Raw genomic sequence first — 25,678 nt, 5'->3', positions numbered from 1 at the left:
GCTAAGGTCTCTCCACCCAAGACTGGAACAGATAGTCATGAGGAGAAGGTTAACACTTGCACCACACCTCCAGCCTCACATAGACCTGCTAAACCAGCACTGGCAAAAAATACACATAAATACACAAAATCATACTCGAAGGCTCTAAATAAAAGCCTGCAAATGTATCAGAGAGCTCCAAAGCTGACACCCACAAAACCTGCACCGCCCGTCACAAACCAGACAACACATAAAACACAAAATCAATGTGCCGCACAATCACAGCACTTAAGGCGAAATAACATACTTAACACACTAGTAATAGGTGACTCAATAGTCAGGCACACTGATGCCCCACTCACTAGGCTGGACAAGGAGAAGGTTACTGTTAGCTGCCTATCAGGAGCCAGAATCCGCCACATAACACAAGCACTCAGGTCACTCCAGAACAAGTACAGATATGACTCTGTCATTGTTCATGTTGGTGTGAATGACCTGAAATATACCTCCCTGCACTACATGAAAAGAGACATGGAAGAGCTCTCTGATCATGTAGCCCAGGCAGGTATGACCCTGACCCTGAGTAGCATCCTGCCCTCACCAAGATTGATACCTCAGTATAAAGAAAAAATGATCAATTTCAACAATTGGCTAAGCTTCTGGTGTCATTCAAAGGGGATCCAGTGTCTGTCAGCCTGGGATGACATGCTCGACAAGCCACGTTGTTTCACAAGAGATGGCTTGCACCTGTCGCCCCATGGCTTTCGAATACTGGCCAAGGCTCTTGCTGCCCCCATACTGCCTTTTTTAGGCAAGGCTCAAAATTCAAACCCACCACCGTAAACAGCACAAGTAAAAAAATGAGTTTTATGCTACTCAACGCCTGGAGTTTAAATCTCAAAATGCATGCGCTCGAAGCACTCCTAAGTATGGAGAACGTTGACATCTGTGCATAACAGAAACCTGGTTCAAGGCTCCAGAAGGCACTCCAGCACTACTGGGCTACAACTCATACCACACATTTCCACCACAGAACACGGACCGAAACACAAAAGGAGGAAGTGTATCCATATTCATCAAGGATACTCACACCTCCAGGTTAATGGAGCAGCATGATACCTCTGAGATCATCCATATGCAACTAACATCAGGCAAATCTGCAATGCAAATTGTGGCCTGCTACAGATCACCCTCCATGATCCAGGACCACCACTTCGCCTTTCTGGAGACACTGGAAAACATGAAGGTCCTACCAAACACCCTGATATTGGGTGATTTCAATTACCCTACCATTAACTGGGAAAACTACTTGAGTACAAACTCCCAGGCTCAGTGCTTCCTGGAATTTATCAACTCAAATGCCCTGGATCAGCTGGTAATCTCCCCTACCAGAGGCCATATTGGACCTGCTCATCACCAACATGGGCGACAGGTGTTCTGTACTGGAGGTCAACCCGCCACTGGTTAGATCAGACCATAAACTAATCACCCTGGATGTCCACACCCCACCACCACCCCCAACCAAGGAAACTACAGTGAAAAACTTTTCTAAAGCAAACTTCACCTTACTTAAGGCAGAGGTGGTAAGTTTCACAGCCCCCACGCTAAAGGATAACACTGCCCAAGATGCAGAATCCTTTACAATTACACTCTATGAGCACCTACAAGGATGCATGCATCGTGCCATCCCTAGCAAGACCAATACTCGCTCCCCTAAGAGAAGGAAACCAGTCTGGTGGGCCCCTGCCATAAACAGGTTATACAACAGAAGGAGGAAACTAGTTCAGAAAAAAAGCAAATCCCAAGAAGGAAAGACATCCCTGATCAGTATCAGTAAGAAACTAAGGTCCCTCATAAAATCATCCAAGGCTAACTTCGAAAGAAAAATTGCCAAGGATTCAAAAGATAACCACAAAGCCTTCTTTAGCTATGCCAAGAATCTAAGTGGCAACTCGCAGATATGCTCTGAGTTAGTGCAAAACAGCACAAAATATACTGAGCCTACTGATATTGCCAACATCCTGGCAGATAGATTCAGTGCAAACTTCACCTCCCTCTCACCTTCAAAAGGGCCCACAACAATACCGGAAAAGTGTAGTGTCCCAGAAATCACAGAAGCACAGGTGAAAACAGCCCTTTCAAAAGCCAAAAACACAGCATCAATGGGGCCAGACGGTGTCCCAGGCTGTGTCTTGCACAAACTACAGAACAAACTAACTCCCCACCTAAACACGCTGTTCAACCTCAGCCTCTCCACAGGCTACGTACCCATAGAATGGTGCACAGCAACGGTTATTCCGCTCCACAAAGGAGGGGCCACAACTGACACTGGTAACTATCGCCCCATAAGCCTGACTAGCCTGGTCTGCAAGGCTATGGAGCGCATCATCATGTAACTCATTAACAAAGACATTGGGAACCTCTAAACACTTGACCCGACCCAGTTTGGCTTTGTTAAGGGCAGATCATGCCTACTAAACCTGGTTGACTTCTTCAAGACAGTCACCAAGGCCATAGATGAGGGAAATGTGGTTCACACAACCTACCTTGATCTTGCCAAGGCATTCAACATCATTCCTCACTCGGGTATTATAGAAAAACTCACCAGCCTGAACATAAACCCCTACGTTACAAGATGGGTTGCCAGCTGGCTTACAGACAGAACTCACACGGTAAGAATAGCGGGCTCCAGGTCCGACTCTAAACCAGTCACAAGTGGTGTCTCGCAAGGCTCGGTTCTGGGACCCCTACTGTTCGGCATATATTTCTCAGAAGTACAGGCAAACACAGGAGGACTATGGCTAACCAAGTTCACCGATGACTGCAAACTGGGAGCCATAACTGACTCTCTGGCTGACAAGGACATCCTTCAAAAAGGCCTTACTGAGACAGACACCTGGTGTCAAAGTCATGGCTTCAAGCTAAATGCCAAAAAATGCATAGTCATCCCGTTTGGGAAAAACAAAACACCCACGAATTACCACATAGGCGGCAGCCCCCTTAATACAGAAGAGGTAATAAGAGATCTGGGGACTCAGGTAGATAGTAATCTCTCCTTTGACAATCATGTTGCCAAAGTAGTTAGGAAATCCTTCTATGTGGCCAATCTAATTACTAAGGGGTTCACATCTAGAAATAAAGAGCTTATAGTGCCCCTCTACTCATCACTCATCAGACCATCATAGAGTACAATGCCCCATTTGGGATGTACCTCACAAGACACTTCCAACAGCTGGAAAGACCACAAAAGCACCTCACCAAGAGGATTACTGGCCACAAACATATGTCCTATGCAGCCCGACTGAAAAAACTCCAGCTGTATTCAGTGGCATATCGCTTACTAAGAGGTGATCTCTGCCTGACTTACAAAGCCATGTCCAACTCAGAATTGATGGACATGCTCCACCTAAAGAAATCTAAGTCACTGCGAGCCACGCGCTCTAGTGAGCTAAACCTCACCACAACAATAAATAGAACATGATGGAGGGATAGATTCCTGTCACAGAGACTCCCCATGCTTTGGAACAAAATTCCTAACTACATTATGCAGAGCCCCTCACTAACACTCTTCAAGAGAAGCCTTGACGAGTGGATGGGTAACAGAAAATACACCCCTAGGATCACTTCATTGGCTCTACTTGACAGAGGCTCAGTTAATGGCACGGTGAACGCCAACACACTCTGGCTAGGCTTAAAAATGCCCTCGGGCATATAGCCTAGTACCTACCTATGAACCTATGAACCTATATGGAATGACTCTGCAGTACTTTGTTATCAATGTAAGACTTTCTCAGAGAGAGAGAGAGTTAAGCATTTTGGATTTTGTCTGAACCTGAACACATCAACTCACCAGCACTCTGCCTTTACTCTGTAAGTAGGATCTTAGATCTTAGTATTTCTCTTAAGAGGTAGATAGAAATTTAGCCAGATTAGTCTAGCTGTTTTCTATATTTATGTCAGACTATTCTACAGTATTATTTTAAAGCATTTTCCTGTGATCTCTGAACTCTGTAATGTCATTGCGATGAAGTAATAAGATATGTCTTGTGGTTTTATTTATTATTAAATATTTTTAAACCTTTCAACTGTAAAAACAGACCAAAAATAGAATGAGCAAAACCAAGTAAACCCACAGATGAAAAGTGAAGCCAGGAACCACAGCAGATACAGACCAATATTCCAAACACTTTTTAATGATTAAGCGCTTTCGTCAATGTGAAAGACTTCATCAGAATAACCATGATGGTTAAAGCACATCTTTAAATAGCCCACCCCAAGCTCACATTGGTTGAAAGTAAAACATCACTTCCTGCATTAAATAATCCATGAAAAATGTATAAAAAATACTTAATACGCTACTACGTATAAATCACATAAACAACATTGATTTCAGCTTAAGTACTGAGCTTATAGAAACCCTGTCATTAAGTCCAGGAGCCTGACAGGCATTAATTTGAATCTGCCACTTAAATTCTAAAATTTCATCCAAGGCCACCCCCCCGTGGACCCAAATCAACTTGGTCAACTATTAAAATGTAAAATAATGCAGTGGAAAAAGGCTGATGTGCCTGTAGAATGCATTATTCTCGTTCTTATGCTTAATATCATATGTGTGCTGGCAGATTCTCTGTCTCAGTGCCCTAATTATTTTTCCTATGTAGTAAGCATCACAGAAATCACATAATGCAACATAAACAACTCCTTTGGAGTAACAAAAATGTTTCCTACGTGGGGTGATGTATCCGTATTTTTTAATTTTAATCGTGTCCATCATAAATGGGCACTGTGGGCACCTACCACATTTGAAGCTACCACACTGGTCTGATTTAATATTGCATCTTTCCAGCAACCCCTTCAAGGAAGTTTCCTTTTTATAAACAACCAGTGGCCTATTACCCAGTTTATTGTGGACATCAGTGTCCAAACTAAAAATTGTCCAAAGCTTCTCCACAATCCCTTTAATGTCATAGAAATTTATATTGTAAGGTAGGAAAAAGGCTCTACCAAACATGTTTGATCTTTCCTTTTGTAGAAGCCCATCCATTACATGGGATAATAGGGGCAGAAGGTACCTAGTTCTCTTTTTGTTATTAATTCATCAGCTATAGTACCAAGAAAGTTTTCAGGGTACCCTGTCTTTACTAACATATCCTTTTAACACTGCACATTCTTTCAAAAAATCATTAAATTGAGATACCATCCTGGCTAACCTGACATACTACCCTTTGACCAGTGCTTTCTTTTGATGTAATGAATGCCAACTGCTAAAGTGCAACAATGAGTTGGAATATGTTGGCTTACAAAATAAATAGGAGGTAAAGCACCTCATAGCATAGTTCTTTTGAACAGTCACATCAAGGTAGTTCAAAATATCCTTGTCTTTGTTCATAGTGAACCTCAAAAAGTTAGTGGTCTCTTTGATGTAAGTGAAAAACCTATTCAGGTAGTTTTTACCTCCTTTCAAATGTGGCTGTTTTGTGTAGAGATACTTTAAGCTCTTAGCATACATTGCATGCATTCGGCGATACTGTCCAAGCCACTCCAATAGCTTTAACCCCGAGTCACACTTATTATTTGGATAACAGTAATATTACACAGCGAAATTGGTCACCCTTTGGGAAGGACCTTATTAGTAGCTGAGAAAAGTAGTTGGTGGCAGTGATTACTACCTTATAGCCTGGCAGGAGGGGGCATAGCTGGAGAACCTGTGCCAGCCTTCCCCAGGAGTGTCTGTTTGTATATAAACCAAATCTCAAAGTGTGTGTGTGTCAGCTACTTGGGCAGGGAAACAAAGCAGTGATTGGAAATAGAGGGTACTGGAGGTTTTGGCTTGACTACTCAACTGGGATCTGAACCCTATAGCTGTGGGGATCTTGAGAGAAAGGGATAAACCAGCCCCAGACTGACTGTGATCTCTGTGTGCTCTTAAGGGAAATTGCACTTTACTGTGTGTGTACTTGTTTTGTTTGGCAGTGGTGGGATATTCACATCAAATTTTAATTGTTTGATTGTGGTGAGTTAGCCACATCACATACTAATTGGCTTGTAGTGGAGTGGATAGTGAATTCCTGTAGCTTGTGTACAGTGATCACTGAAGGTGTTTTTGTACTCTAAATCAGCCATGCAGTGAATATGTAGAGTTTCAGATCACAATTGTTTTATTTCTTTTGTTAGCTTAGTTACTCAGGGAGACCAGGCAAGCATGTCAGCAGAGGAGTAAGGCAAGCTGACAAGGAGCCAGTTGGCTGAGATGTGCCAGGTTAAGAGACTGGTGCATAGAAACCTAACTATGGCAGATATTATTGCAGCTTTGGTCACAGCTGCATCAGAAAACAGCAATCAGGAGGATGATCAGATTGGCCATGGAGATGTACAACACTCAGAGAATGGACAGCTCAATCTTTCTGCAGAGGAATTAAAAATCCACCTTGAGCTAGAGAGACTTGAGATGGAGGCCAGCCATTTGGAAATGAAGCTGTGGAGAAGGAGAGGTAGAGGCAGCACAAAAGAGTCATGGATGTAATGGGGAATGGAGTAACTGGACTGCATAAGCACAAAAGGTCAGTAAATTTCTTCCACAGTTTACAGAGGGGGATAATTTTGATAGTTTCATTCATATATTTGAGAGGGTATGTAAACAGTATGATGTTAACCAAAGGCTCTGGGTACGGATCCTGACACTCTTACAGCATGGTAAAGTTGTAAATGTACTTTCTAAAGTATCTGACTTTGGCTGTATTAATTATAATGCTGTAAAGAATTGTTTGTTAGAATTTTTTAAGCTAACACCTGAAACTTATAGGAAAATGTTTTTTGAGAATATACGCAAGGCAGATGAAAGTGTGTGTGAATATGTTGCTGAACTGAGCACTTATTTTCATAGGTGAGTGAGTGGATGTCAAGTCACCACTTTTGAAGGGCTGGCAGACAAGCCCTTAGCACTTTGCCTGAGGACATGAGGATCTACTTAGTTGATAGACAATGTGCTACTTCAGATGAGTTGGGGAAGAAGGGAGACCTATACCTAGCATACAGGGCATCCCTGCACTGGAAAGGGACACCCAGTGCTGCTCATGGGTCTAAGGGAACCCATGGTGGTCAGCCCAGACTGCCCCAGCAGAATCTGCCAGTAGCAGGGGAAGCCACTTTTCCAGGTACACATCCAGGACCTATGGTTAAATGTTTTTAATGCAACAGTGAGGCCATGTGGCATATAGATGTCCACATAGGCAAGGTGGGGAACAAAAGGTGAGGGAGCCAGTAAGTGGGAAGGACAAAATGCCAATAGTAGGTTGTCTTGAGACAACAAGGGTACCAAACTACCACCAAAGGTTATATCCTATTGTAGTGAATGGCAAAGAGGCCATTGCTAAGAGAAACACAACCTCTAACATAACCATTGTGAAGCCTACAATGGTTACAGAGGAGCACTACTTGCCTGGGCAGTCTATTCCAGTCAGAGCTTTAGGAGGGACCCCATTCCAAATATTGGCTAGGGTTCATCTTGACTGCGAGGTTGGAAAAGGAGGCCAGCAAGTAGATGTGCTTGAGGATATCCCTGCAGATGTCCTGATAGGGAATAATTTTGATAATGCAGTATCATGTGCTCATGCACTTACACGCAGTCAGGCTTGGAGACAAGCATGTGGGTTTGGTAGCCTGGGGGAGACCCAGACAGACCACATCCTTGCAGCCAAGACTGTTGAGATGGTTACTTCAGGGAGGGAGCTACCCTGTAGCAGTGAGACTGAATGTGAATCACAGCTGCTTGGGGGTACTGATGGTCCCTTGGACAGAGTGACTGCAAGGGTAGAGGTGAGTAGTAGTACCCAAGCTGACAGTGAGGCACCACTGGCAGAGGATACCAGACTTCCTGTGGAAGGGGAGCTGGGAAGGGTTAAGTTACAAAGAGAGAGTTGAAACAGGCTCAGCTCTCAGACCCTATACTGCAAGGCCTGAGGCAGTTAGCTAATGAGGCACCTGACTCTCAAGGGAAGGGGGAATCTGTATACTAGGAAAAGGGGTTACTGTACAGAGAATGGACCCCTGACGGAGGGCTAGAAGGTGAGAGAATAAAGCAGTTGGTAGTATCTAGAGCCTACCATCTGGCGCTTCTAGCCATAGCCCATGATATTCCCTTTGCAGGTCATATGAGCATAAAACATACAAACAGACGTATTATGCAGACCTTCTATTGGCCTGGAATTTTCAGAGATGTAACAGAGTACTGCAGGACCTGTGAGCAGTGCCAAAAGCTATGCAAGGCAGGAGATAAGGTGACAGCTCCTTTGATACATTTGCCTGTGATTGAGGAGCCATTTCAGAGGATAGCTATGGATATTGTGGGGCCTCTGAGTACCGCAAGTTCCATGGGGAAAAAGTATATCCTAGTGGTAGTAGATTATGCTACAAGATACCCTGAGGCAGCGGCTTTGTCCTTCATTGATGTGGAAAAGGTAGAAAATGATTTGTTAGAGGTTTTCAGCAGGGTAGGTTTCCCAAACAAAATACTGACTGACAGAGGTGCCAATTTCATGTCAGACCTGCTGGCTTGTCTATGGAAATACTGTAGGGTGAAGCACATAAAGATCACTCCCTACCATCCCTAGACTAATGATCTTGTTGAGAGGTTAAACTCTACACTCAAGTCCATGCTATGGGCATTTGTAGACCAGTTAAAGAGGGATTGGGACAAATATTTGCTCTATCTGTTGTTTCCTTACAGAGAGAATCCCCAGGAATCCACAGGCTTTTCACTCTTTGAGTTGCTGTATGAGCATAAGGTGAGAGGACCTATAGATTTAATTCGAGATGAGTGGGAAGGTGAGTGTGAATCCCACAAGGAGTCTATTGTGGCATATGTCCTAATCCTCAGGACAAGGCTCAGGGAACTCATGGGCATGGCCCAGGAGAACCTGGCAGAAGCCCAACAACACAAAAATGTTTGGTATGACAGGAATACTCGAGAGTATGCTGAAGGGCAGCAGGTAATGTTTTGTCAGACACAACAAGCTGCAAGCAGCTTGGGAGGGACCCTACAAGATGGTAAGAAAAGTAAGTGATGTTAAATACATGGTGGAACTGCTAGGCAGGAGCACAAATTGTACCATGTTAACATGATGAAACCTTAACATGATAGAAAGGCCCTTGTGCTAAGTATCTGCAGTGGACTGCAGGAGGAATCTGAGGGAGATCTGGTGACTTGATCTCCTCAGTGAGGCTCAGACTGACACCTCAGTGGAAGAGGTAGCAATGTCTCAGCAGCTATCTCCTATCCAGGTTTGAGAAATCCGAGCAGTGTTACAGGAGTTTGGAGACATGTTTACTGGGAAACCAGGGTGCACCCACATGGTGCAACACCAGGTGGATACAGGACCCCAAAGGCCTACTAGGCAGGCCTCTTATAGGGTGCCTGAGACAGTCAAACATACTCTGATGAATGAGATACAGGAAACGTTGGAACTAGGGGTAATTCAAGAGTCCAACAGTTCCTGGGCCTCCCCAGTGGTGCTGGTGCCAAAGAAGGATGACAGCACCAGGTTCTGTGTGGACTACAGGAAATTAAATAGTCACACAGACTATAGAGTCAGATGCTTACCCCATGCCTAGGACAGATGAGGCCATAGAGCAGCTAGGTGGGGCTAAGTATCTTACAACCATTGATCTTACCAAGGGTTACTGGCAGGTGCCCTTGACTTCCAGTGCTAAAGAGAGGTCAGCCTTTGTGACTCCTTCTGGCTTGTATGAGTTCACAAAGATACCCTTTGTGATGAAAAATGCCCCAGCAACTTTCCAGAGGCTGGTGAATCATATCCTAGCAGGAGTAGGAGGGTTTGCCCTTGCTTATCTAGATGACATTGCCATCTACAGCCATTCCTGGCAAGAGCACCTTCAGCATGTCAGGGAGGTGCTGGGCAGACTACAGAGGGCAGGGTTGACCATTAAGCCAAGCAAATGTCAGGTGGGTATGGCAGAGGTCTCCTACCAGGGACATAGAGTGGGGAGTGGTAACATCAGGCCAGAACCTGCCAAAGTGGAAGCCATTCAGGCATGGCCTGCACCTGTTACCATAAAGCAGGTGAGGGCATTCTTAGGGACAGCAGGTTACTACAGAAAGTTTGTCCCCAGTTATAGTACCACAGCTGTTCTCCTCACAGACCTGACAAGGAAAAACAGGCCAGACAAGGTCATGTGGACCACAGCATGTGAGCAGGCATTCCAGAAGCTTAAAGAGGCTTTGGGAGGACCCCCTGTGTTATCCAGTCCAGATTACAGCAAAAAAATTGTTGGTTAGGTGGATACTTTGAACCATGGGGTAGGGGCTGTACTTAGCCAGATTTCTTCAGAGGGAGAAGAGCACCCAGTGGTTTATCTTAGTCACAGGCTCCAACCCAGGGAGGAATGCTATGCAGCTGTAGAAAAGGAATGTCTAACCATAGTGTAGGCACTGCAGAAACTTCAGCCTTATCTGTATGGAAGAAAATTCACTGTAGTTACAGATCACAATCCCCTAACATGGTTATACCAAGCCAGCCAGCAAAATGCCAAGTTGCTAAGATGGAGCCTGATATGTCAATGCAGCACAGCAGTGGGGTTAGCAATGTCAACACAGATTGGCTCTCAACACAGGGAATGGGGTAAGGTATACTCAGATTGACCTAAACCTCTCAAGCAGCGTTTCTCAAGGGTCACTTGAAAAACGAGCTTGAATTCTTCGGGGGGAGGGGGGGGTAATATGTGAAGCCTGCCAGCCTAGCTAGATAGAATTTTGTAGACAATTCTATGTCATTTGTAAATATTAATATAATTCACAGGCTTGGTTTACAAACGTAAAGAGAACAATATGTTATGATTAAACTATATGTTGTACTGAGCTTAAAAAATTTAACCACAATGCACTCTGCTAGAAGAAAGCTGATAGGTCAAGCATTGTAGCATTGTATGACTGTTTGATTTCAAGCTTGGAAACAGAATGTCTGGGCCAGGAAATTATTTCTACTGTGTTGATTTAAGAGTTAATTACTAAGGCTTTACATGTATAATGTATTTTATTGCTGTGGCTTCCTGACCAAGTGCAGCTTACTAAGAAATGTAAATTTTGAGTTTCTGTTAGCCTGGGAACTAGAGAAGTGTCAAGAATGATGTAATATGAAATGACTCAGCAGTACTGTGTTATCAATTTAAGACTTTCCCAGAGAGAGAGAGAGAGAGAGAGAGAGAAAGTTAAGCATTTTGGATTTTCTCTGAATCTGAACACATCAACTCACCAACACTCTGCCTTTGCACTGTAAGTAGGATCTTAGATCTTAGTATTACTCTTAGAGTTAGACAGAAATTTAGCCAGATTAGTCTAGCTGTTTTCTATATTTATGTCAGACTATTCTACAGTATTATTTTAAAGCATTTTCCTGTGATCTCTGAACTCTCTAATGACATTGTGTTGAAGTAATAAGATCTGTCTTGTGGTTTTATTATTTAATATGTTTAAACCTTTCAACTGCGGCTGTTTTGTGTAGAGATAATTTAAGCTCTAAGTGTACATTGCATGTATTCAGTGATACTGTCCAAGCTACTCCAATAGCTTTAGCCCTGGGTCACACTTACTATTTGGATAACAGTAATACTATACAGTAAAATTGGTCACCCTTTGGGAAGGGCCTTATTAGTAGCTGATAAGAGTAGTTGGTGGCAGTGATTACTACCTTATAGACTGGCAGGAGGGGGCATAGCTGGAGAACCTGTGCCAGCCTTCCCCAGGAGTGTCTCTGTGTTTGTATATAAACCAAATCTCAAAGTGTGTGTGTGTCAACTACTTGGGCAGGGACACGAAGCACTGGTTGGACAGAGAGGGTACTGGAGGTTTTGGCTTGACTACTCCACTGGGATCTGAACCCTATAGCTGTGCCAGTGGGGAGTTGCATTGGGGATCTGGAGAGAAAGGGATAAACCAGCCGCAGACTGACTGTGATCTCTGTGTGTTCTTAAGAGAAATTGTACTTTACTGTGTGTGCACTTGTTATCCTTCCCAATGTGGAAGCCCCTCAGTGGTGCTAGTGGTGAGGATTGAGGCTCCTTGATTACTAGGCCAGTGCATGGGTGTCACACACGGAGTATGTAATGTTTAAAAAGGCAGTACTACCATTTATAAAGTCCAATGTTAGTCATTTCAAAGTCTTTCTGGGTTCATCCTTTATTGTTTTTTTTTCTGGGTAATGGTACAATATTTATGCAAATGAGAAAACCAAATTAATCAATACAAAAAACAGCTCTACAGATATTTGAAGAGAAATACACATGAAGGCATCTAGAAATGGAAAATTTCACAATAGAAAAAAAAATCATAAAGGTGGAATGTAGAAAACAGGATTAGTAAGGTAGACATCAAACAAACAGAAACTGAAGTGACGGACTATTGGTGAAGTGAATGGTTTAGTGTGGAGACTATTACACAGGTAGTGTTACAGCATGCTGGAACAAAGGGATCTTAAATTTAAGAGTGGGGAGCGGGGGTTAGCAGAAGACATCCATAGAAGAACTGCTCCATATGGAGGAGCATCAGATGGGGCAGGATGCATCTTGATGACGATATGTTACAGGACTTTGTTCTAGAACAATCTTTGGAAGATTCACATGAAATAGAGAACAAAGAAGATGGTTTCACTCCAGAAGAAAATTATCTGAGGGAAGACTGCTTAATGTAATAGAGATGGATACACATAATAAAAGATAAGAGATCAAGATAGATAAAACAAATAGAGTACAGAAAGTAAACAAGAACCAAAAAGTTAGGCGACTGGTAAATCAGATAAACACAGTAATCAGAACTATTAATAGAATGAACACAGTAATCAGGACTGTTTAGAGAAATTTATGTGATATAACAAATAAATAAGATGTATTACTTACTATGGAGCTAAACTAATAATGGATAAAGTGTTACCACAAAAAAGTAAAGTAACTAAGGCAAGGAACGGAACAAGTTGAATTTCCACCATGGAAGCACCAAACAGACAAAACTGTAAAGCAGTTAAAAATGCTGTTAGAAGACTATATAAAACAGAACAGATCATACAAAATCCTTAGAAAGATATGAGTTGTGAATACATCACACAATATCAAAACAGAGCAGGATTTATCCTACATAGTTTGAATAATAAAGAAAAAAAAATATCAGCATAAGCGAAAAAACTTAGAAGGTATTTAGATAATGTACAGGAAGAGTACGAAATAAGAACTTCATTAATGATCCAAAAAAGTTTTCTAGAGAATTGGGAAAAAAAGCAAAAGGAATAGAAACACCACCAAAAATGAAAAAATAAGCACATTTTGGAACATTATTCATGAAGACCTGTTGAATATAACGATGAAGTTAAATGGTCAGAAGAATTAAAAGAAACAATAAAGACCTCTAAAGCAGAGGATATGAAATGGGATGAAGTAACAAAGAAACTGAGACAAAATTAAGAAAAGATCCTAACTGGAAAAACCCCAGGCCCAGATGTAGTACCTACCTTTTAGTTAAAGTTATTAATAGCTTTACACAGATTTAACCCTGTGCAAGAATTACTATATGTGTATCCTAAACAGATACCAACTTAGTTAAAAATAGGAAAAAAACATATTCTTCCTTAAGAATGAACCTACAAGCCATCCTAAGAACTAAAGACGAATAACTTGCCTTCCAACAATACACAAATTACATACTGGAAATAAACAGACTCATTTATACTCATTTAGAAAAAAAATAAATTATGGCAATAGAACAGAAAGATAATAAAAGAAAATTATATAGAACAAAAAATCATTTGTTGCTAAAACAAAACCATAATAGAGACTTGTAAAAGGGAAAAGAATCTTAAGTATGGACTGGCTAGACTAGAAAAAAGCATTTCTTCAGAATCCCAAATTTATGGTTAATGGAATGTTTACAGAGGTATAAGATACACCCTAGACTGACCAATTACATTGCAGTGATGATGAAACAGTGGCAAACCACAGCTGAGCCATGACAGAGGAGAAATTATTATTCCAAGGATAAAATTCAAAGGAGGATATGTCAGGGTCATTTCTTTGCCACTGCTGCTGTTTGGTCTTGCCCATAACCCATTAAGCTCTTTACTTAACAGATTAGCCTATGGTTACAATTTAACTCCCAGAAACCCACCTTGTTTAAAGACATGTTGTCTACTTTTCGTGGATGATGTAAAACTGCATAGTTCATCAGATGAGAAACTGAAAGTACAACTACATATGGTTAAAACTTTTTCTGATGACACAAGAATGACATTTGGTCTTAATAAATGTGCAAAAGCAACACTTAGGAAACTTACATCATGAAGAAAATATCAACCTGGGACGGGAATATGATATAAACAAACTTGATCAGGAGGGAGTGCATATATACTGTGAACAGATGAAGAGCCAACGATGAACAAAGGAACACTTAAGAACACAAAGTCTAATACTGCAAACTTCCTTCACATGTAGAAATAAAGTTTAAACTATGAATGGGGTGACTGATCATCTCCAGAAAGTACTGAATCAACTGGACATAAAAAACATAAAAATGTTTCATGTTTTCAAATGATATACAAGTATCAGTGTATACCAAGATTATGCATTCCTCATTCTATAGGAGGTTGCGGTCCTTCTCACAACTGACTACAAGACACAATAATGTGGCAAGACTGTTGTATTTGGGATTGTGCAAACATTACAATTTTGAAGTAGCCAAGAAGCACTGGAAACATGATGAAGTTTATATCACATGGAATCACCCATTACTAATAGTTCAAAAATAGATGCATGAAAACCAGATATAGAAGTTCATGAAAAAAGACAAAAATAGCATTTATCATTGAAATTGCAACACCTGTGATCATAGTGTCTTATGTGTGGATTGATAAAAAGTTATAAAATATCAGAATTTGCACACAATATCAAGAACAATGTGGAAGAAAGACACCTAGACAGTCGCAACAGTAGTAGGAGCAACAAGACTAAAAAAGAGAATTTACGATTGTACTTAAATATATTAACAATACATGTAACCCGATATGAATTACAGTAGGAGGCAATCCTGGGCACATTGTAAGTGCTGAGAATAGCACCCTTGGCTAACATCAAAGTCTGAAACAATACTAATTTCATGAACTCTAATCATACCCTGATTTAAGAATGGAATCCATTCCCATCATGATATCAGAAACCCAAAACACTTAGACAAATTAAACAATGCTGCTCTGTCAGCACATCGTAGCATAGGGTCAGTTGTGTAATGCATGTAGGTAGTTGTTGGTAGCAGGCTGATATATGAATGTTAGTCCTTCAGTATTGTGTAGTCATTTGATTTTATGATTAATGTATACCACATGTCTGCTAACTATGTTGTTTTCTCTCTCCCCTCCAACCCTTTTTTTTTTACTTCTCGATTTTCATTTGCATTTTCTACATCATCTGCCTTGGCTGTTTCAGTGCTAAAATCCCACTGTCCACTCGCAGCAGTGCCAGCTGTCCCCTGCATCTACTGAATTTAGGACTACATCCCTGATGGGTGCAGCAGGGGTCAGGCAGGGGGTGACCACTATTGGTTCTAGTGCTACCTCTCCAGACAAGAGTACCATTGCTTTCTCTGATGACACTGAAAAGGATGCACAGTATCTGCCATGCAAGTAGCACAATGGCTGGTTATAAAGGGCCCTCTTTCAGTGATCAGAGTCATACCACTGCTTGTCTCTCCTGTCATAACTCAGGGTATGTGTTTGGGAGGGTGGTCAGGTGCTGTCTGATCTTCCTGAGGATATTACACAGGCAGTGTAATACAGAAAGCCATACTCACCCAGCATCCTGATGTTCCTCCTTCCTTATTATGTCACTGTCCTCCTCTGTTTATTGTCCTCATCACCAGTGCCCTCCCTTTGTCTGTGCATCTGGAACTTCACTGTCCACCCACTCCACACTATGAGAGCACATTCCTTGTCAGTCATTCATCATCATCATTATCAATCCCCCCTTTTCACATTTTCTGCATGGAGTCTTGGTGTTGTCATCTGTCGCCATCTGTCTTGATTCAGTGTCACTCTCCTACCTTCTTCAATATTCATGCCTGACTATTGCAGGTCTTCTCTCACACATCTCATCTCTTTGCAGGGCACCCTTGTTTCCTCTTGCCTTCTTCCTGTCTGTCTCAAATCTTCTTTACCAGACTGTCTTCTGCTTTTCTACACATCTGCCTGAACCACCACAATCTGTTCTATTTGATCTTCTCTGCAACTGGAGATACTTTGGTTTCTGCTCCGATGTTATCATTTCTTCATCTGTCCTACAGTGTGCATCCTAACACTCATCTCAGGAAGTTTATCTCCATCACCTCTATCTTCCTCAACTGCTCTGCCTTTACTGCCCAGATTTTTATACCATACAGCAGTGCTAGTCCCACCACTGTTTTGTATACCTTACTTTTCAGCTTCTTTGGTGTTCTTTTACACACTACCCCTGACACTCTCTGTCAGTAAGCTGCAGCCCCTCTGATTCTAACTTTGACCTCCACAGTCAGGCTTCCCTTCTCCTCAACCACCACTCCCAGATACTTGAAGCAGTTAACAAATTACACTATCTTCCTTTCTATCTCAGTGTTCAGGTTCTACAGATTTCCCCAATTTGCTGTCATTTCAACTGTCTTATCTGTACTCAGTTTCATCCCAAGTGCCTTCAGTTTTGCATTCCATTCCCCTATCCTTTGCTGATGTTCTTGGTCATAGTCTACCTGTAATGCAACATCATCTGCATACGGCAACTTTGTTGATCTGTCCCTTCTGCGCTTTTTGCTAATGTAATCCATCACCACACTTAGCAGTGGGCTCAGAGATGAACCATGATGTGTACCCACTCCCTCTGGTAATCACTCTGTGAGTCCAACTAGTTTTCATACATGAGTCATTGGGTCCTTGTACATAGCTTGCACTAATTTTACCAATGTATTGGGACTTTGAACCACTGCAGGGCTGCCCATATCACCTTTCTTGGGATCTTGTCATATGGTTTCTCCAAGTCTAGGAATGCCCAGATTACTCTTTTCCAGCTTCTTCTCAACTATCTGTCTCACTGCAAACATCGGGTCAGTTGTGCTGCATCCTGATCTGAATCTGAACCGCTCATCTCTCATCTTACTTGTCACTATTCTGTACATTTGTCTATCAATCACCGTCTCCAAAACTTGCAGATTAACAGGAGTTTGATACTTCTATACTGCTGAAAGTTGTGAATTCTCCAGTCATCTGGGATACACCTTTCTCTCCATACAGAAGAGTACCCTCTGTAGCCATTTCTCCCCTATCTCACCCAACATCTTTTCATAACTGTTGTGACCTCATCTGAGCCTGCTGCTATCCCTGACTTCATTTTCCTTAGTGCTTTTTTTTTTTTTTACTTTTTCTATGGTGGGCTCCTCTTCTTCTCTCATCATAGGCTGTGTCTGGGGCAGTACAATTCCTGTGGTGTGTTCTTCGTTCAGAAGCTGCTGTAAGTATGTCTTCCATCTACCTGTGATGTCCTGTGGACTGGTGAGGATGTTGTTGCTGGCATCCCTTATGAAGTACACGAGTATCTTCTTTATCTTTCTGTCTTTGCCTTGCAACCTGTTGGAGTTTCTTTGTGCCATCTACTGAGTCACTTTTCCAGAAGCTGGTATAGCGACTCTGTGCCTTGTTGTTTGATCCCTGTTGGTCATTGTTTCTGCTTTATCTTTATGCATGTGCCCCTGCTTGTGAACATCACCCCTTTTTATACATTTTACTTAACTCAGACTGAAAGTGGGCAGTAGTCTCAGGAGGGGTGTTAGGGGGTGTGATCTGCTGTTCTGGTCAATCTTTAGTGCATTACAAGCATGTCGGTATTGCATTTGCAGTCATGACTGACATACTTTAGCATTCTGTGCGTAGTAGAAATTGTAAAAGCCTCTTGCTGCGAATGTTGCAAGTTGTTTGTTACAATTACGGACTTTTCTAATTTACTAATTTACTTTTTTTTGCTCCTAAGTTTAAAAGGTTGACGGGGTTTCAAACTGGAGAATGTCACATGGTAGTGGGTGCTGGAATTGCTAGCTTCCCTTCTTCAAAAAAAGAAAGAAATGGGCACCTGCCCCTGCAAAACCATCCCTTCCTCCCACCTAAGTTCCATTCTTACTTTCCCTCTTTCCCCGTGTAATTTCTTCTACTCGCCGACCTCTTTTTCTTACTGTCCTGTACACTCATTTCCAACTCTTTCTAAGGTCAAAGAACAGATGTAAGCATTACAGTAGGCCCTTTAGTGTGGCTTGCTCATTTTCCCATATTGTCACAATGTAGTGCATGTGCTACTGTTGAGTTGCATGCATTCTCTGGGTTTATTTATTTTCATCTCACATCTGCAACTGCAGGACTTCCTTTTTTACCACTAGTTCTCTAATTTTCACAGACTTGTTTTAATTAGCAGTAGACTTGGCTGTGAATTTTCACCTTTGTTAATTGATAACTAACCTTAGGCTGCATCATGCTCCAATGCTCCGAACCTTACCTGAGGTAGGCATACTGCAACTACACTAATCATGTTTCTAATACCAGGGATGGTTTAATAATGATATTTTTCCCACTACCTGTTGATTTCAGAGTAAAAATAATAATATTACTTTGATCCTTTAGGCCTATGAAAAAAGCTTACGGAACTATTGACTGCGGCAATCTAGCACTTTTGTTTATTTGGTCTTTTGATGTGCTGGATTGTGATAAAACAGCTAACATCCAGGCTGAAATAATTAGCCTTTTCTGTAATTAGGGTAAAGCCTTTACTGAATATTTGCAAGGTTATAAATTCTCAAATTCTTATAAGCTTTGTATGAAAATTCTCAGAATGACAAGGCATTCTTCCTGTATGCACCAGGCTAGAGTCAGACTCAGTAGGGTCTTCTTTCCCTGCTGATTCTGCTAAGCCCATTCCTTTGGCTGTGGTTTTACAAGATAGTAGGTAGGAACAGTGGGAATTTCATTCATCGATTCATGCACGTCACTAATTAGATGATGAGGCATTTGGCTCCCTTAAGAGTTGTAGTTATTCCTGCCATTTATATGCACTTCATTGAATTTCTTCACTTTAACATTGAGAGCACTAGGCAAATTAAGAGAAAGTGGAAATAAGGCAGACCCAAGTATATGGTAGCATCAGTACTTTACCTTCAATTTTAAAACACCTGATGATTATGTCTGATTATAAATACATGAATGCATATTAATTAAAACATTTAGAAATCCAATAAGTGTTAGATAATACATATCCATGAGGTAGGCAACACACAAATGAGCAAATATGCCCATATTAATTATCAAAATGAAAATTTTATCTCAACATAATGATAGACATGACAACAGAGAATTACAAGGTGAGGGTAGCTAAGGAGAAGGGGGTACAGCAAGGGTCAAAGAGACTGTTAGTAACAACCACATCCTCTGTGCTGGTGGTAGTGCATTTTACAGTATGACAAACACAACTGTATTTACTTGAGTTATGTTTTTTATTTCCTTATGTTTATTTAAAATAAAAATTTAAGATTTAAAATAGAAATTTAAAGTCCTCTCTTTTGATAACACAACCACTGAAGCCACTTCAGTAGCAAACTATTAGGGATCATAGTGGATGATAATCTTAAATTTAATCTGCATATACACAATTGCATAAGAAAAACTCTTTAAAAACTACAGATCCAAAAAAAATTCTCACAGATGCAACTAAAGCTACACTTGTCACTACTTATCTTCTCCCCACACTTCTTTCCTTACTAACCTTCAGGCATCACAAAAATCAAAACTTGAACAAGGTTACAATAAAGTTGCTAAATTTGCAGCAAATACCTCTTTAAGAACCCACCAATGTATAGCACTAAAGAGCCTAAATTGGTTAGATCTACCCCCTCAACTAACATATACACAGCATCTTACCACCTATAAAAATAACCAGAATCCATCTGCTTGTTCAGCACTAAATAACGTTCTACACAACTAAGTTTCCAGTCTGTCATTACGGTCCAATGACCAAACACTCCTGTTTGTCCACAGACTTAAAAAATCTACTGGGCGTTGTCTGTACTCATACCTGGAACTCCTTATCTGTATCCACCAGGTCAGTACCTTCTGTTACATCCTTTAAAACCATTCTGGAAGTTTTTCTAGCCAAAAGCTGGCTCTGTTCTTGCTCAACAGCAGGATAAACTATATAACTAATTGTGATCAAATACATATGCATAACTTACATCTCCTTACACTCCCTTCTTCACTCATTTTCTTACTTCTATCAATTTCTCTCCCTGGCTTTCTCTCTAAATATACCATAAGCCTGTGTTTCACTCATTTCTCATTATAATTCCTGTTTTTATCATACTTACTTACCTTTAATTTCTCTATAAACTGGCTAAAATTTCTCTAACAATTAAATTATTGTCATATAACTTGTATCTATTCTTAACCAATGTTTTCATATTATGTCTAATTTGGTATAATTATTTCAACTGTAATTGTTTTTTGTATTACTTTTAAAGATTGCAAAATTATTGTTCTTAAAATGTTTTGTAATACTTTAGAGTTTTTTTCCCCTGGGCCTCTCCTGAAAATGGGCACCTACCCAGTCGGACTTTCTTGGTAATCAAATGCCAATAAATAAATAAAATAAAGAAATGTATCATGTTTGTTAACTGGGTTAGTCTGACTGGGCCATTTAAGAGCCATTTTCAGAGGTGACCTGAGGAGAAAAGCTCCATGAAAATTTAAAGAAAGTTTATCAAACGCATATACAAAACCATATTTAGAATAAAATAATTCCAAAACAATAAAATCGAACATATATTTACATTTATTTATTTTATCTGAATTTGAAAGTGCTTTGAATTTAGGACCTTCTGTCTGTACTTAGAGCATGCTATCTGAATAACAGTCACCCCTTCATTATGGTACATAAATGCCAAAACATCATTGATGGATACAGAAAGATAATGCTCTTATTAATAAGAATACACGAGACATACCAGCTGCAGTGTAGGAATAAACACAGTAAACAATTTCTGATAGTATATCTGTCATATACTAAAAAATCAGATATTTGTACCTCCTTCTTGTGTTGTCATTATTTGTTCTGCACTCCATTCACTCCACAAAGCATAAGGAACCTTGCATCTTGCAGATATGCTGTAGTTGGTTACATAGTTAAGACCTGCGATCTCAAAATTCAGTTTTTGTTCTGTAATGTTTTTTGTTTGTTCAGTCTAGGGTAAGTAAAAATTAAAAAGTAACTCTTATTTACATACTCTGTTGTTTAATATAAACTCTGTGAAACAAAATCTGTTGTGAAAGCAAATGTACAAATAATTTACTGCAACACGATATATAATCATTTCAAAAGACTATATGTACATGTACTTTTATGAATACTCAGGAAAATATCCAAAAGAACACCACAGGTTCATAGGTTCATAGGTGTGTACTAGGCTAATGGCCATGGAGCCTTTACAAGCCTAGCCCATAGAAGTGCCCTGGCATTATGCCGCCTGACGTTAGTTCCCAGTGCCTCTATCAAGTAGAGCCCCTACAGTGATTCCTGGGTTGAACTTTCTATTTCCCATCCACTCATCAAGATTTCATTTGAAGAGGGCCAGTGAGGTACTCTGCTTGACATGTATTGGAAGTCTATTCCAGAGCATGGACAGTCTGTGGGTTATGAACCTGTCCCTCCAGCATGTTCTGTTGATTGTGGTAATGAGGTTGAGGTCTCTGGAGCATGTGGTGTGGATGGATTTGGATTTCTTTAGCTGTAGCATTTCTAACAGAGCTTGGTCAGACATGGCTTTGTAAGTCAAGCAGAGATCGCCTCTTAGTAGATGATATGAGACAGAGAATAGCTGGAGTTGTTTGAGTCTGTCCAAGTAGGACATGTGTTTAAGGCCTAGGATCCTCTTCGTGAGGTACTTTTGTGGCATTTCCAGCTATTGCATGTGTCTAGTGAGGTGCATGCCAAATGGGGCATTATACAAGATGACTGGCCTAATGAGGGAACAGTAGAGAGAGATGATGACCTTTTTCTTCCTAGATGCAAAACCCTTGGTAATGAGATGTGCCACATAGAAGGAGTTTCTGACCACAGTGGCAATGTGGTGGTCGAAGGAGAGGTTGCTGTTAACCTGTGTCCCCAGATCTCTTATAATGCCTTCAGTGTTCAGTGGGCTCCCATCAATGTGGTTATTAGTGGGAACTGAATTTTTCCCAAAGGGGATGATGACGCATTTTTTGGCATTAAGCTTAAGGCCATGATTTCAACACCAGCCATTGGTCTCAGTGAGGCCTTTCTGTAGGATGTCTACATCACTTGGGGAGTTAATAATGGCTCCCAGCTTGCAGTTGTCTGGAGACTTGGTCAGCCAGAGTCCCTCTGTGTTGGCCTGGACTTCTGAGAAGTAGATGAAAAACAGGAGATGACCCAGGACCGATCCCTGTGGGACTCCACTCATGACTGATCAGCAGTCTGACTTGGAGTCCGCTGCTTTCACACTGTGGGTTCTATCTGTGAGCCAATTTGCAACCCACCTAGTGATGCAGGGGTTGATGCCTAGTTTGGTGAGTTTATCAATAATTCTTGAGTGGGGAATGGTATCAAAGGCCTTGGCCAGATCAAGGTAGGCTGTATGAACTGCCTTGCCCTCATCCACAGCTCTGGTGACTGACTCAAAGAAGTCAACCAAGTTGAGCAGGCATGATCTACCTTTCACAAAACCAAATTGCATGACATCTAGAGTTTGGAGATTCCCTGTATCCTTGTTAATAAGGCCCATGATGATGCACTCCATAGCCTTACATATCAGACTTGTCAGGCTAATTGGGCGATAATTCCCAGGGTCTGTAGTAGCTCCCCTTTATGGACAGGGATGACTGTAGCATTCGGTAGGGACAAAGCCTGAGGTGAGGCTGTGACTGAACAGAGCACACAGATGTGGTGCCAGTTCACTTTGTAGTTCATGTATAACACATCCAGGGATATTGTTGGGTCCCATAGAAGCATTATTCTTGGCCTTGGAAAATGCAGCTTTAACCTGTGCTGCAGTAATGCTGGGTGCCTGGCATTCCTCCAGTATTGTGATTGGTCCTTTGAGGGGGTAGAGGGGTAAAGTTGGCACTGAATCTGTTGGCCAGTATGTTGGCAATATCTGTTGGCTCAGTATAGGAGGTACCATTATGCAGTAAGTCAGAGCAAGCCTGGGTATTGCCATGGAGATTCTTGATATAACTACAGAAGGCATTGTGGTTGTTTTTAGAGTCTGCCGCAATTCTGTCTTCATAGCTGGCTTTAGAGGTTTTGATGAGGGAGCTCAACTTTTTGTTGAGGCTAATAAGGGAGTTTTTCTAGTCTTGGGACTTTAACTTTTTCTGCAACAGTTTCCTCCTTCTGTTGTAGAGTTTATTAATGGGAGGGGACCACCAGATTGGCTTCCTTTTTTTTGGAGGAGAGTGTCTTGCCTCTGTTGGGTATGGCTAGTTCCATGCATTTATGCATGTGTTTGTACAGTGCATTGGTGTATAATTCGGCAGTCATGCATCTATTTTCCATTGACATAGGTGCTGTGAAGTTAGCCACCTCTGTTTTAAGGAGCCCAAAGTCAGCTTTGGAGAAGTTTTTCATGGTGTTTACCTTTGCCGGCAGTGTGGGTGAGATGTAGATTTCCATGGTAATTAGTTTGTGGTCGGATCTAACCAAGGAGAAATTGACTACTGGTGCAGAGCAATGGTTGCCCATGTTAGTAATAACCAGGTCAAGGATGTTGGTTCCTCTAGTGGGGTTAAGAATGAGCTGGTCCTGAACATTGGAATGCTAGGGCAGTGGAAACACAGTACAAACAGCCACACTCTTTGGTGCCTTGACTACAAAGCTCATAAGGCAAGCCAGTGCAATACCCAATATTTTAGTCACAGGACACTTAGTTTCTGGTATCATTCCAAAGGGACAACATATTTGTCAGCATGGGAGAACATAGTCAGCAAGCCACATTGCTTTGCCAAAGATGGTCTATGCCTGTCTCCTCTAGGATTTTGAATATTGGCTAAAGCATTGTCCTCCCCCTTAGTGCCCTTTTTTTAGGTAGTGCCAAACTCTTAAACCTTCCAACATAGGAAGACCAAATTGAGGGAATGTAAAGGTGTTAATGCTCAAAGCCAGGAACCTAAGCAAGAAACCTCACTTCCTCCAGGATCTCCTCACCCTGGAGAATGTGGACATCTGTGCAGTTACTTACACATGGTTTAAAGCCATGGAGATCACCCCAGTAGTGCAGGGCTGCAGTGCATTGCACACATTTAGGCTGGTTACTGCTCAAGCAGGGACCAAAGTGGCGGTGTCTCAATCTATATCAACAACAAATTCACCTCAAGACTAGTCAAACAGGATAATGTGCTTGAGCTACTCCATGTCCAGATTTTATAGGTTCATAGGTTCATACTAGGCTATCTACCCTAGGGCATTTATAAGCCTAGCCAGAGTGTGTGTGGCTTTCGCCACCCCTTGGGATGAGAATACTATGCCCATTTAGGGTTTAGTTTACTGTGCCTCTGTCTAGTAGTGACACAGAGATGACCCCCGGGGTAAACCTACGATCTCCCATCCACTCGTCAAGATTTCTCTTGAAGAGAGTTAGTGAGGGGCTCTGCCTAACATGGACTGGGATTCTGTTCCAGAGTGTAGGGAGCCTCTGGGTTATGAATCTGTCCCTCCAACAAGTCCTATTTATTTCTGTGTTGAGGTTCAAATATCTTGCTCTCGTGGCTCTGATGGATTTGGATTTTCGGAGGTGGAGCATGTCCATTAATTCCAGATTGGACATGGCCTTGTACGTCAGGCATAGATCACCACTGAGTAGGTGGTATGCGACTGAATAGAGCTGGAGTTTATTCAGCTGGGCAGCATATGACATATGTTTGAGACCCTTTATCCTCTTGGTGAGGAACTTTTGGGGTCTTTCTAACTGCTGCAGGTGTCGGGTAAGATACATCCCAAATGGGGCATTGTACTCAATCATGGGCCTGATAAGAGAAGAGTACACGGGCACAATGACCTCTCTTGATCTAGATGTGAATCCCTTCATGATAAGGTGGGCAATATAGAAGGTCTTCCTAACCACCTTGGCAATGTGAGTGTCAAATGAGAGGTTACTGTCGACTTGGGTCCCTAGGTCCCTGATTACCTCTTCCGTACTTAATGGATTACCACCTATGTGTAATTTGTGGGTACCTTGTTTTTCCCAAAAGGTATGACTATACATTTTTTGGTGTTCAGTTTAAGGCCATGACTTTGGCACCTATTATCCATTTCTATGAGGCCTTTCTGAAAGATGCTTGTGTCCGCTGGAGTATCAATTATGGTGCCCAGTTTGCAGTCATCTGCGAACTTTGTCAGCCACAATCCTCCTATGTTTGCTTGCACCTCGGAAAAATAAATGCCGAACAAGAGGGGTCCCAGGACTGAGCCCTGTGGGACACCACTTGTGACTGGCTTAGAATCTGACATGGCTCCAGCAATTCTGACCTTGTGGGTTCTGTCCTTGAGCCAGTTTGCAACCCATCTTGTGACATATGGGTTTACATTTAAGCTGGTGAGTTTGTCAATGATGCCCGAGTGGGGTATTGTGTCGAAGGCTTTT

The 25,678-nt window shown here is 41.6% G+C and overlaps 1 protein-coding gene across 1 annotated transcript in view; it reads right to left on the bottom strand.

Moving 5' to 3' along the window:
• The window catches only part of LOC122795553 (interleukin-31 receptor subunit alpha-like), a 1,451,325-nt gene that overhangs the window by 438,265 nt on the left and 987,382 nt on the right, over positions 1-25,678 (bottom strand). The window contains exon 8 of the mRNA XM_044063779.1: positions 21,106-21,262. Coding sequence (XP_043919714.1) covers positions 21,106-21,262 — 157 coding nt within the window. The remainder of the gene's footprint in view (positions 1-21,105; positions 21,263-25,678) is intronic.

This window comes from Protopterus annectens, chromosome 2.part2 (genome assembly GCF_019279795.1).
Source record: "Protopterus annectens isolate FY-2018-M chromosome 2.part2, PAN1.0, whole genome shotgun sequence".
NCBI lineage: Eukaryota > Metazoa > Chordata > Ceratodontiformes > Protopteridae > Protopterus > Protopterus annectens.
This window is presented reverse-complemented; position numbering and strand designations above follow the sequence as displayed.